This window comes from Arachis stenosperma, chromosome 4, assembly GCF_014773155.1.
Source record: "Arachis stenosperma cultivar V10309 chromosome 4, arast.V10309.gnm1.PFL2, whole genome shotgun sequence".
Taxonomy (NCBI): Eukaryota; Viridiplantae; Streptophyta; class Magnoliopsida; order Fabales; family Fabaceae; genus Arachis; species Arachis stenosperma.
The window spans coordinates 3,433,325-3,447,448 of NC_080380.1; the positions used below are offsets into that span (position 1 = coordinate 3,433,325).

Genomic DNA, 14,124 nt, shown 5'->3' on the forward strand with positions numbered 1-14,124 from the left:
TGAACACGGAGATTATCGTCGGCACCGGAGATTTTCTGTGAGTGGAGAAGATGAACAGTTTACTTTTAGGGCTCTACCCTCTGTTCTGTGAAACGCGCGAAGAGGTTTACCTTTGATAACTGTTCAATTTTCCTTTTTTAAAAAAAAAAAACTAAAATTTTGAAATCCAATTATATTTTTAGGTAATTGTAATTATAATTTCCATGTGTGAAGCCCCCCAAGCCATGTCACGCCGTGAAGTGCCACGTAGGGTGCGTTACAAACGGAGTCAACGCCGAAATATGGCTTGGTTAGTTTCGTCCCACAGATGTCACGATTGATGATTACATTTGGTACTTTCCTTCTCTCGTGGGTAGATTTGTTAGCATTTTCAACTTCCATGGGTAGAAATAGTACTTTACTTTTGGTAAAATTTACAATTTTGGTGTACGAAGCAACCTCATAGACCATTTTGGAACTTTAGTCACCAAACCACATACAAAACCACGAGATAAATCACCTATACTTGGTCTTCTATAATGAGAGCTGAATGAATAATGCAAGTACCTAAGCCATTTTCCCTTTATGCATTTGTAATTTCCTTTCTTCTGGGGGTACCTTTTTTGCTTTTGGGTATTACAAGAGTAATGTTACTCAGGGAACCATGTGTATGAACCACACTAAATCCAAGCCTTTAGTAACAACTCATTATACACTGCCTTTTTTTCTTGTTTATGGTCCGGAGACATTTACTTTCCAAACATGCCAACAAAATACCAGTTAAGGCTTGCTCAAAATGGCTACTATGCTAGAATACCTTTTTACTCCCGTCGGGTGACAAAATTTAGCTTACAAATATAAGAATCATGTTGATCAAAAATAAATAAACAATGAAGATAAAGGGCATCATGAAATGGCGGGTCATGTTACATGTATAAAACTAAAATCTACAAAATTGTCATCCCTGGATTTTGGGATTATGCACATGTTTGATATTTAATGACATTCTAATCAGCAATCCTTTGAAACTTCATCTTTCCTTCATCTAAGACAGCCATTTGTTTCCTTTTCTTAGATAACTTAGTGGCATTTTGAAATCCATTTTGTTCATCACTGAATTGAGCAGCTGTTCGAGCACGTAGTTCTTCCAGACTCTCACCTTCTTTTGCTCGCTCTATTACCTGAAAGTAAAATGGCAATTAGCTCTCAAATATTTGATGTTTAACAGCCGACTCTCTAGTCTCTGTTCCCTTTTTTTTTTCCGCAAATCCATAATTTAGTTTCACTTACTAGATGCCTTCCATAAAGATGGGTGCTTGAAAGTGCCTTAAGTGCATTCTGTGCTTCTTGCTGAGTAACAAACTCCACAAAAGCAAATCCTCTATGATTTCCGAACTTCATTGGCAACCTTAACCTTTTAACCTGCACAGTTATCATTCATCAAACAGCAGGTAAAGCAAAACACATCTTATTTACAGAAATGAACCAACATTGTACAGAAGCAGATGGAAACCGCCCAAAAAAAGAGGTATATCAGTTAGAATATGCATAAATAATCAGAACTATATGACTTCAGAATTCAGATTTAACTAAAACAAGTTAAAATGTTACTAATGAATTAGCCCAAGAATTCGATTACTCAACAAATACTCGAAACTAATTGACGGATTATCTTGTTTTTATAGATGGTCCATGGAATAGCAGGCCCATTACTTCAAGATGTAACAGGTCAAGATTTCATCATTCATACAGATCCCACATGTAAGAAGTAATTTAAATCATTTGGATTTTTCAATGGGGCAAATGTTCAAATCACGTGAATCGCTGTGCTGCTTCTGTTAAATAGAAGCACCAAATCAAAATTTGGAGCACGAAAGAGTATTTACCAGCATATGGCACCAACTACCAAGTATAATTTTTATAGTAATTACCTGTCCAAATGGACTGAACAACTGTCTCAAATCCTTCTCTGTTGCCTCAAAAGCAACATTTTTAACAAGCAATTTTGTTGAACTCTTGTCCTTCTCAACTGTCTTTTGTAATTGGCCACCATTCTTGGCATGACAAGGTTGTAAAATAAGAGCATGCCCATCCAATACTGTCCCCTAAAAACAATAAATTAAAATAAATAAATTAAAATTAAAAAACAAGAACTAGAATCAAGATCTCAAAATGCATATAACATGCATAATTTATACAGTAATGTATACCTGTAAATCCTTGCAGATATTTGTAGCAGTCTCCAGAGAATCAAACTCGATAAATCCAAAACCCATAGAAACATTTTTCCCATTTTTCAAATGCTTCTTCACCTATTGGTTACAATGACAGAACAAAAGTTTGAAAGAGCTAACATAACTAGGAATAAAGCAGCACTTAAACCCATAACTGGTTACCTTAACACTCAAAATTTTTCCCTCTTTCATGTGTTCATTGAAATGTTTCTTCAAACTCTCATTAGTTGTTTTGAAATTGAGATTCTTGACAAACAAGGACCGACCCTGCAACATTGTAGATTAATCAACAATAGATGAACAGGCATTATTAAATGATCATTCTAAAGGATATTCTCTGCCGTGCATCATCATGTAAAAGACAGCACCAGAACAATTTCAAGAGGCTGCGCCACTTTCATCTTACAGAACTTAGAGGCCTCAGGACTCAAACTAGCTAAAAATCTATAGTAACATTCACTTTCTGCTTTCTATAGTTTCTGGCTCAAAGCATGCTAGCATTTTCCAAGAGGATTTATCTTCAGACACAATGTAATATTGGTTTGACTTCTTAGTGTTTTAGTGCTGCAGATGGTCTTTCCCAAAACTATTTATCAGGTACTATCTACTTGTGGAGATCAGTTTGACTTGTCTCAATTTTATAATACCAAAATAGTTTCATTTTGTTCTTGTGAGGAAACCCTGTCCTCACTCAACATATTCTCTCTTTCGAATGTGTGCATTTCTTTAATGTTGTATTAAACTGAAAAAAAAAATACTAGAATATATCTCGCGTTTTACTGCATGCTCATCTTTCAAAGTTGATAGCCAATATCAACACTAGGTAGAAGTACTTCACTTCATCAAGTAATGAACCCACACAAAAAAAAAGAAATTAATTCATAAACATAAGATATTATCCCCCGTATCCACAACTTAGGCTGCTAAATATCTGAGCTAATATATTTATGCTTTTGACCTTATTTCCCTTTTCCTTTTACTATGTTCTACATTGCAATTATTCTTTTTCCCAAAAGACAAAAGGGAATCGAGGCGAATAATTTCAAAGGTCAAACCTCAACTCTGTCTGGATCAATATCCTCATCTGATATTCTTTGCACATGTTGCTCCAACATTACCCGCTTGGCATCATTTTCACCAACTGCTGTATTCAGTTCATTATTTCTAGATGTTGTACTTTGGCTAAGAATGTCGAATGGAGCCCACTCCAAGTATAATGGAGCATCCCTGCATTGAATCGAATATGAAATTAGATAATTATCCTTCAATGAATCCAAATATTAGCATGAGAATGTGGAGGTAACATATATCAATGGAAGAGGGGAAACACTCCTTGAACCAAGATTATTCATAATAAAAAAAATGGGAAGACCAATCAAGATGCATATCCTAGAGAAGTGGAAACATTCATTCATTGCTGGAGAATAGCCTATCGATTTATTTTCAATTCATAGCAACAAAATCAAATATATTCAAACACTGGTAACTGGGAGTTACAGCCAATAGAAAAATAAAATCTTACTTGTAACGCTTGTAAGCTAAACCTCTAAAAGCAGATCGAGCTTCTGCTGCTTCAAGGAAAACAACCTGAAATACCATTCTAAAATTAGTTATAAAATGGCCAGCCATAGACATCACCTTTTTTTTCCCGATAACTAGCCATAGACATCACTGAATCATGAGACTAAAGGTAAGAAACAATACTGCAATGGAAACATTCAGAAAGAAAAAGGTTACATTAAGAATCCCTTTGGCATGCTGTATCAAGCCTATGGGATAATGTTATTGGGGGAAAAAAAAAACGATGAGATATGAGAAGAATTAAAATAGTAGATCAAGATGCAAAATTAGGTTTGACTAGCTCATAATGTATATGGTCTCTCAATCTCTTTTTTCAACTAATCTATATTTTACTTGAAAAAAAAATAATTGTTTTCAAAATTCAGAATATTAAATGAATATTATTTAATTTAATAATAAAATAATCCTATACAACAATAACTAAACCTTTCCTTGCTGGGGGTCATAACATGAATAAAAGCCATATATTCTATCTTATTATAAATCATACTTATACTTAAACATTAATGTCTAAACCTTTTTCTTTTTTTTAGTTTTATCTATAACTTTTCTAGGTCTCGCAAAATTGAACACTCACTATGCCTTTAGCTATTCAACTAGCTTCTATCTGATCCACTTGGTTTACATAGATGAAAGGTCTCCTCTACCTACCTATGGTGAGATTGTACCATCTTTGTACAATAAGCACAATCCCAACATTCTCCATAATCACTTATTCCTAATCCTATCTTTTCTAATTTCCCCAAACATCCAGTATTGTAATCCTCGTCTGTATAACATTAATATTTAACTTTATTGTTGACTTTTTTATCACCGAAGATTTAATCGCATGTAATATTACCAATCTATGTTTATTAATTTCATTTATAATAAAATACTTAAAATAGCTATAGTTAAAAATTATAAATAATTGAAAAGATAATTATATTTAAATAAAATGTAGAAAACACGTAATTTTGGATTAATAGGGTTTGGATATTTTAGATGGAGAAAACAAGTCATTTTGCTTTCCAAACACAGCCTTATTAATAGAAAACATGTCACCTCTCACTTTCTATCTTTACAAAGATTCTCTCTTTAAAGGATTAAAAAAGATTCTTTGAATTTTTGTTTGGAGATTTTAGGCCTTTTTTTTCTTTTTCTCTTTTTATTTTTCCAATTAATATAGTTAATTCCCTGAAGGTTAAAATGGAAATCAATTTACAAAAAAAAAAAAGAATGAAATAATTCAATAACAATAAGATAGATTACGCTATCAAACACCCAAAATGATATTGCAGATGTACAACTTAAAATTTGAGGAGAAGAAAGTACCAGAGCCAGTGTCTTCGTTGGAGGGAGAATTATTTTATCCAAACTACCAAATTTCCCAAACATCTTTGCAAGTTCATTTTCCGTCGAACCATATGGCAGGTTCTTCGCTAAAAGTACATGATTGCTTCTTTTTAAGCCATCAACTTTTCCGTTGGCAAGTGCCTCCAAAGACTCCACATTCACTCCAGCATTTGCAAAAGCCTTTTTTGTATCTGAAATCACTTGAGTTTCTCCCAGAGCAATACGTACAGCAAGATCATCAGCTTCTCGGTCTAATAAATCACTTTTACTGACACCATATTTCAAAGCAATGTTTTCCACGACCTATCAACATTTAAAATCAACACATCATTATTATTATTTGCAGAGACATGCAACAACTGACCATAAACCATAACTCAGATTTGCACAAAGCAAAACAACACAGTGATGTAAATCCAACAAAAAGAAAATAGAATACTCCCTGCACCCGCCAAGGCAAAACTAAAAAAGGTATAAGGGAGGCATGATCACAATTTATATTTATTACATTAATAAAACATGTAAGTTAGGGGTGAATGAGGAAAAAGTTTGCAGTATCTCCATATACCCATACCCCAAAAATAAGATGATAGATAACCCTTATACATATATATATATATATATATATATATATATATATTAAATTTAGAAAGAAGAGAGAGAATAAGCAAATAGAAGTATGATAATGAATTTTCATAACATGGTACAACAGGTGATGAGAAGTATTTTAAAATAAAATCAGCACATACATCTAATCTATTTTCCTGTCGAATAGCACCACCATTGAAATAACATTTAGCTTAACATCACAGAAGGACGCTAAAAAAAGAATCTTCAAACTAAAGAGGAAGAGATTCAATTCCTATTGACAGCATCTGTCCCTAACGGTCTAACCAACACAAACTAATTGCTAAGACTGCGCATTTACCATAATGTTTATGCCTCTTTCTGAAATCCTATAAAAATAGCCGGCGGACACTGTTCCAAAGAAGGAAAAAGCCAAGGCATAATAAAGAGTCAAAGACCCAAAACTTGTTCCATGAGGCAGTCATAACTAAACATGTATGGTGCGAACTTTTGTTTCTGAACTAGAGCAATGTACAAATGAAAATGAACATAATAGTGGCACATAAACTGAAACAAGAACAAGTTATTTTTGTTTATTTCTTAAACAAAATGATAATGATATCAATCATTTAGGATTTCAGTGGATACACCACAAAGGCTGATTATGGTTTGCAATTTATTTTGTTTCAGCTGACATACAGTATCAGGGCGCATGAACAGACTATTCCATGCTCTGGTATCTCCACTGGCTTCAGCAGCTTTCTTCTCTTCTTCTCTCTTTTGTTTCAGAGTTTTCACATTTTGGTCCTTGGACCTACAAGATATTGAAGCATAGGCTGTCAAATATTGTGAACATCATAAAAATACTGTTCACAATGTAATACTTTTGTAGTGCATACTCTTTATTGTCTGAAGATCTCTGTATGGCTGGCATAACATGCAACAATCTTCCTTGAAATATAGAATTATCCAACTCTTCTAGTGCCCTGATAAACAATGATCATACAGCTAGGTAAATTATCAGCAAAGCAATGTCAAGAACACATAACAGCTGATGATGACCAATACAAAATTCGGAAACAGACAAACAGTATCGGTATTAGATGAGACATGATTCAATAACAATGAAGCAAACAACAAAATGATAGAGGGAAAAGTAAAGTGAGCTCACATACAACTGAATGCAGAGGATCATCTCCTCATGCAAACAGCTGTGTGCCAGCTGACATCACTGTAACAGAATTTCCACCCTAGCTCAGATTACATTCCTGCCCTTTGTATTACTTGCCCCGCCCCATTCCTATACTATGTGTATAGTCACATTTTCACCACTTCTCTTTCTGTCTGGAGTTATCACCATTCTCTCATCTCTGAACCTATTAAAAGGTAGCAGCCCTTTGAATATTGATACCCATTGGCATGGGGATTTACTATTTCCATCCTGCTTTTTATTACGTAAAACCCCTTATTCATATTCCAAGGGTTTCATAGATATTTTAAAACTTTTTGACCGTTAAAACCTGACACAGTATTTTCTGAATTTCCACATCGAACCCTGACAACATCTGGATTTAGAGCATTGAACTATTAAATGTCCTATATTTTTGGTTGAAGAAGTTTAATTTGAAACAAGCAGGAACAAATTACTCATTTCCTCAACAAACATGTGAAATAAAATAAAGATATGCAGCCTATTTGAATATCATCTTAGACATGATATGAATTAGTATCACAGAAAAAATAGAAGAGGAAATTAGGTAGACTCTTATAGAATATAGAAGACAGTTGCTTCTTAGTATAACAGTCGAACAAACACTAGAAATAGAGAAATGCAGAAGGGCTGAGAAGAATCCTTCAAGGAGTCAATATTTTTCTCAGGCAAAACACATGAAACGGCAGCATATATGTTTGCTTAGTAATTGGAATATTACAAACTGCGAGGGCAGACCTAATATTCAACAAAAGCACCAAAGCACCAACTCGAACGAAAAGATGGGCAAAAGATAATGCCACACTAAAAAACGCAGAAGTTCTTTTTAAAATGAATGGAGTTAATTTAATGCTTTGACAGGTGTAACATCCAACAACTTCAACTGGCCAATCATGAACTAAGAATCGCATCATCCACAAAAGAGCTGGCAACTAGGCATAGATAAGTATATGAGAGGAGAACTTTTATCAAGCTAATTGCTACCTGGCTGCAAATTCGGGAAATGAATAAAGAATATATGCTATTCCTTTGGATCGTTTTGTACTTTTATCAACTACTAGATGAACTTGTGAAACACTACCAATCTTGCTGAAATGCTCTTCCAGTTCCTCCTCACTGTCACAGAACAATACAATGATTAATATGTTTAACTCCTACAGACTGACAATAAAAGTAATTGTACACTCTCGTCCAACAGGAAAACAAGAATGTACAATTTAAATTCAAATACATGCAACTATAAATGTACAAATTTAACTTCAAATCCATGCAACTATCTATGATGAATGACATTCAATACTGTATAACTGCTTTACCCAATCAAATGCAGAAGAATTAAATGCTTATAGTAAGTTCAAATGAAACAACAAATGCACCAATTAATGTTTGGTAATTCATCTCAAGAAGATAGTTGTTAAAACAATGTCGATGGGTGAAGTTGGTGAAAACAACACCACACATGCATCTTAAGTGTTTCAAGGAAAAACAGATATCCGTACGTGGTGGTATATGGCAAATTCCTGACAAATAGTCGGCATGACTCATAAACTTCTTTCTTATCTTCTGAATTCAATGATTGGCCACCTAACACATCTGAATTCACCTGAGACTTTTGCTGGGCACTATCCTCTCCACTAGCATCCGGTTGCCCCTTTAGGTCTAACTCTTTGGCACCATCTGTTTGGGTTACTTTTGAAGATTTCTTATCAACATTTTCTTCACCTTCACTAGGATTAGTATCATTCTCTTTGCCATCATCATCAGTAGATACTGAATCATTGTCACTGTCATCACTTTCAGAATCAGACCAATCTTTTGTCACTCTACTCTTGAAATAATCCATGTCAGAAATGACTTCATGTTCAGTTTCACATGACTTGTCAGCTTCAAGATTATTGAGCTGATCTGATGATGAACCACTGTGATCTGAATCGGCAGGTATTGCAACTGATGTGTCTTTGCTTCCCTTCTTTGATACGTTTTGCTTCTCATCAACAGTAGATACAATTGATGTATCATTTGCCCACAGTTTTGAGTTGGCACGAGGCTGCATTACTTGAAGAAACTCTTGAAGCTGCTGATCATCAATGTCCTCAGAGCTATGTCCTTGTCCTTGCCCTTTTGATCCAACATGTTCGTTGACATCTGAGGTCACTTTACTCTCTTTACTAGCTGAATGCCGACTCCATGGACGAGGAAGATCTGCATCACCACGTTTTCGAGCTACCTGCTTGGATCAACGAGCATACAGGAAAAACCACAATGCCTACTTTTCAGTTTCAACGATAAAAACATCTATGATATAAAATAATATTAGGATAAGTGTATAACCTCGCAAGTAATTCTACATGTATCAAGGTATGATCTATTGAAATATTGAATAGCTTCTTGAGTTTCGTGTTCTGAACGAAATCCAACAAAAGCAAATTGGCGACTCTTACCATCTCTGAGTTAATAACAACCAAAGAAACACACAACAGTTATAGTTTTTAAATTACAATGTACTTGAAGAGTGGTGCATGGAGATAGAATAGGGACATACTCTCTCTACTGTATCCAAATATGTTTCAAAAGTTCCAAAATTCAAAAGTGAAAGATATTTTGTAACAGAGAGAGAGAGAGAGAGAGAGAGAGAGAGAGAGAGAGCCTCTATGTAATTATTATTTGAGGAATGTCTAGTAAAGTGTACTTTGTACGCATAAGCTTGACATCGGTGATTTCTCCTTTCTCAGAAAAGAATTCTCTTAATCGATCCTCTGTAACATACTTTGGAATATTCTTCACACATATCCTAGACCTGCACAAAACAATAGACAAAAATCATTTCACTTTTTTATTGGCTATGAACTTATGATTGTGTATTTATTTTTAAGATAAATGAAATGATGAATGCCCAAAGTTTGCACTTACATTTCTTGATATTGCTATGGGTAATGGACAGTTGAACGAAGTTAACAAATTGACAATGGTGCAATTGATCGGTCGGGGATAGAGGTTGCTGGCAAGGGCTCTTCGCTGGAAAAGTGCTACTAGAGTTGCCGAAGCCTGGAACAGATGGAGCTTGAGAGAGGAGAGTTGTGCATGTGTCTGGGAAAGTAGTAGGGTGTTAGGGTTCCCATATAGACTTGTAGTGAATAAACTTAAATTCCTAAAGTGTCCCTTAAAAAGATGAAAAAATATAAATTTCCCCTCAATGGGGTGTGTTTGGAAAGAATCTATCTTCCATTTTCTATTTTCTCATATTATTATATATTATACATACATATATACATAGTTATCAAAACCGAACCGGTATCTAACCCGACCATACAACTGGGTCACCGGGTCACTGGGTCGCCCGGTTGACCTGGTCATAATTAAATAAAAATGTAAAATTATAAAAATCAAATTAAAATCAAAAGTTAAAATGCATGTCTTCACAAACATTAATTACAATCAAGTGCCAATTCTTCGACATAACTAATGATGCAAAAGGGATAATAGACTAGTCACTGTTATAAAATACTTTCTCAATTTAAATGAATACGAGAGAGCAAAAGACAACACAATGGTAAATCAAATCCAAGGGGTGAATTCAAATCTATTCAGCTATGATAATTTTCAATACTGCCTATGTAAGAATACATCAATCAATACTAAAAATCAAATCTATTCTTACGACAACAAATTCAACTATGATAATTTTCAAAACATGGGAACAACAATTTAACTGAACAATTTTATTCTGAGTTGTAGAGAGCATGAACCTCATTTGTTGTAGAAGAATCTAGTTACAACATAGTAATCAAATCTATTTTTACAGCAACAAATTCATCTCATGGATAATTTTTAACAACAAATTCAACTATGATAATTTTCAGCAACAAAAAATTTAGCTCAAAAGATGATTTACAGCAACAAAAAATTTAGCTAAGTGATTATTTCAGCAAGAGAACAACAAATTCAAGGTTCAACAAACTCAAGGTTCAGTGATGATAATCAGTAACAAATTCAACTCGGTGATGATTTTCAGCAACAAAAAAATTAGTTCAATGATATTTTCAACGTTCAGCAACAAATTCAAGGTGCAGTGATGAATTACAACAACAAAATTGAAAAAGGAAGAACAGGGGAATTTGTTGGAAGTTGGAACTCACCAAATCGAGGACCCGCTGCTGGTTGCGCGAAGGAATCTGACGGCGACGCTCGAAGCAAGAAGATGACAACGATGACCAGCCCCGAGACGTGCTGCTTATGCCGCCGGCGACGACGAGCGCAGGGAAGCGTGCGACTGATTGCGAGATGGTGACGAGACAGAGACCAACAACGAGCTTGAGTGCGAGACCCGAGACAGTGAGAGAGACCGGAGACAGTGAGAGAGCGACCGTTAGAGATAAGAGACCTGAGCTTGAGTGAGAGAGTGACGAGACTGAGTGGTGAGTGCCAGAGGCAGTAGACGCCAGGTGAGGGCTTCAGGCTGATCACTGAGCACTAGCAGATTAGGGTTTTGGGCTGCTTTCAATCACTTGAAACCGACGTCGTTTTGGAATTTTTAAACAAAAAATTTAGCCGGTTTTGGGTTATGTAAACCGGCGTGGTCACCCTTTTTGGTGAAATTCGGGTCAGGTTGAACTGGTTTTTTCGGATCTGATGCTTAGACAGTTCATGCCTCGCCCAACCAGGTTTCCAGTCGACCTGGCCGAGTCAAGCCGAATCTGATATATAAATAAATTTCGTTCATTCTTTTATAAAGAGTTAAAACTATAACTAATTTAATAAAAAAGATAAATAAAAACAAATAAAATATTCAACTAATCAATATTCTTAATCTGTCAAGGCATCAATATTCAATAATCAATAATAAATTAATCAAAAATCAAGATATGAAAAAGAATAAAAAAATAAAAGAAGAAATATGTCATTAATATTTATTCCATTAAAAATATTCTAAAGAATAAAAATCGAATCGATCAGTGAATCGATTAATAATAGGTTCAATAATTCAATTGTAGTTAAATTATTGTCAAATCGATTTAATTAAACATAAATAAAATTATTAAAAATAGTTATTTAATATTTAAATTCAAAAATTCATATAACAATAAAATTCAAAATCTCATCCTTTCATGTAATAATTTATCTATATTTCATCGTTAACCATTCACAAATTTAAATTCAATGACTAATTATAAAATAAAAAAATTTGATGCACAATCGGTCTAAAGAATAAAAATAAAAATAATCCAAGAAAATAATATAAATGAATCTTCAAGTAATAAATGTAGATATCCCTAAAACCCTAGCAGAGAAAGAGTACGTACTTCGTATGTACTCAGAGAGAATGAGAGAAGGAGAGAGCGGGAACAAGTGTTTGAGGGCGAAACACCGTGAGGATGGCGGTCATGCCGTCGGAAGAGATAAGGAGGAGAGTGTGGGTGGGGGTGCATCCGGTGTCAAGGAGGATTTTTTACGGGAGGGTTTTTCAAAGTCTACAAAGATCTCCTTTAGAGATAAAGTCATTGGTCCAGAGAAATCGAAACCCTTTGCACTTGCAGGATCTCTATCTGAGGATAGTATAGCGACAGTGGTGGGCAAGCAGCGCGATCCCCAACCTCCATGTGTAAACTTCACTGAAGAAGCCAAGCTTTGTTTGGCAGAGCCTTATCGAGAAGCTTTGGTGATAAAGGTTTTTGATAAAAAAATTATAGTTACACAGCTCTTTCACACAAGTTTCGGATGGTTTGGCGCATCAAAGGTGGCTTTGATCTGCTTGATGTGGGGTTTGGGTACTTCATGGTAAAATTCGATGCAGGTGAAGATCGTGAGAAGGTCATGCTTGGTGGCCCGTGGTTGATTGAGGGACACTATGTTGTTGTAAAACCGTGTGATTTAGATTTTCGGCCATGTGAGGAATCCTTCGGGTCTACACTTGTATGGGTTTGAATTTCGGGGCTCCCAATCTAGTGCTATCAGGAACAGGCCATGATGCGTATTGCTTCTGCAATAGGAGTTCCTATCAAAGTGGACTTAGCCACTAAGTTGGCTGAGAGAGGACGATATGCCCGAGTATGTGTTCAAATAAATTTAGGACTGCCAGTGATCAAGCATATCATTGTGGAAGGCGTAACTCATGTAGTGGAGTATGAAAGTTTAAATTTAATTTGTAACTCTTGTGCACGTTATGGTCACGATATGACACAGTGCTTGGGTAGAGACTCTATAGGGAAGGAAAGAGTGCTGATTCCGATACCACTAAGCCATGAGACGGTACAAAGGCAGTGCCACATCCTGAGACCAAAATTCACAATTCAAATGAAGTAGAACCTGATGTGGTAGGTGGCGTTACTGGCGAGAATCCTGCACCGAGTTTGCAAAAGGATTTAGAGGCTAATAATTTGGAAGGAAATAATGTTGAGGAGGCTTGCATGCATGATGAACCAGGCTGGGAGCAAGTTGTGAGGAAAGGTAAAACCAAGCTGGCCCAGAAGGAATCTAACAAGGTCCAAAGAGGCACTCAATCCAGAACCGATTCGGGTAGAGTAATTAGAATTAGGCCCACCATCCACTTCTCTCACACGAATGGATCCAACTCTTATCGCGCCAGGGTCAGGTCACGAGTCAAGGTCGGACACAGCGCTTCCCATGTTGGTGAGACGTCGATCTCCTCAACCCGACACACCCCAGTGCCTTGCGGGTCCTCTCTCCAGAAACGACCAAGGCCGAGGTCCCTACAGAGCTCGCCAGTTGAGAAGAATGGAGGCACGGTGGTGGAAGCATCGTCATGTCTTCCTGCAACCGTGAAGGAGAATGTTACCGTGGAGGTTTTATTGGAGAAGGAAGGCGCATTGTCGGCTGTTATTGCGTCGGTAGGCGGGAATAAAGAGATATTCCATGGAGATCCGGAAAATCTGAAGGTCACAGGAGTCACTTCTGCTGGGCAAGCCTCAGTTTGAGGTTGGTGAAGCACTTTGATTTCCTTGTTTTATAATTTTATATTTTATATTGTGGATAGTTTAAATATAATAGCTTGGAATATTAGGGGTGCTTCTAATAAGTTAGCCCAGGTGAATTGTAAAGAGCTGGTTAGAAAATTTAAACCTGTAATTTTTATTGTGGTTGAAACTCATTGTCCTTTTCAACACTTGAAACTGTTCTGGGAAAGACTTGGTTATCATCCTATTGGTATAGTGGAGGCGTCAGGACATAAGGGGGGTATCTGGTTCCTTTCTGCAATGCAGG

General features: G+C 35.9%; 1 protein-coding gene across 1 annotated transcript; it reads right to left on the reverse strand.

The window, feature by feature from the left end:
* Positions 1 to 233: 233 nt before the first annotated feature.
* On the reverse strand, positions 234 to 11,388 carry LOC130975988 (uncharacterized). The gene is made up of 16 exons (XM_057900708.1): positions 11,043 to 11,388; positions 9,817 to 9,993; positions 9,596 to 9,703; positions 9,238 to 9,352; positions 8,406 to 9,133; positions 7,891 to 8,022; positions 6,596 to 6,682; positions 6,396 to 6,510; positions 5,109 to 5,432; positions 3,736 to 3,800; positions 3,269 to 3,440; positions 2,376 to 2,480; positions 2,190 to 2,291; positions 1,911 to 2,084; positions 1,270 to 1,401; positions 234 to 1,160 (listed from the first exon to the last, which is right to left on the reverse strand). Coding segments are annotated over exons 2-16 (2,535 nt in total). The 5' UTR covers positions 9,819 to 9,993; positions 11,043 to 11,388; the 3' UTR covers positions 234 to 986.
* Positions 11,389 to 14,124: the final 2,736 nt, after the last annotated feature.

Bases quoted from the DNA above. Each gene is read 5' to 3' on its own strand.
- LOC130975988 (XM_057900708.1), bottom strand. The intron at 8,023-8,405 runs GTACGGATATCT...GTTCTGTGACAG, and splicing joins AATTTGCCATATACCACCAC to TGAGGAGGAACTGGAAGAGC. The intron at 2,085-2,189 runs GTATACATTACT...TATTGTTTTTAG, and splicing joins ATATCTGCAAGGATTTACAG to GGGACAGTATTGGATGGGCA.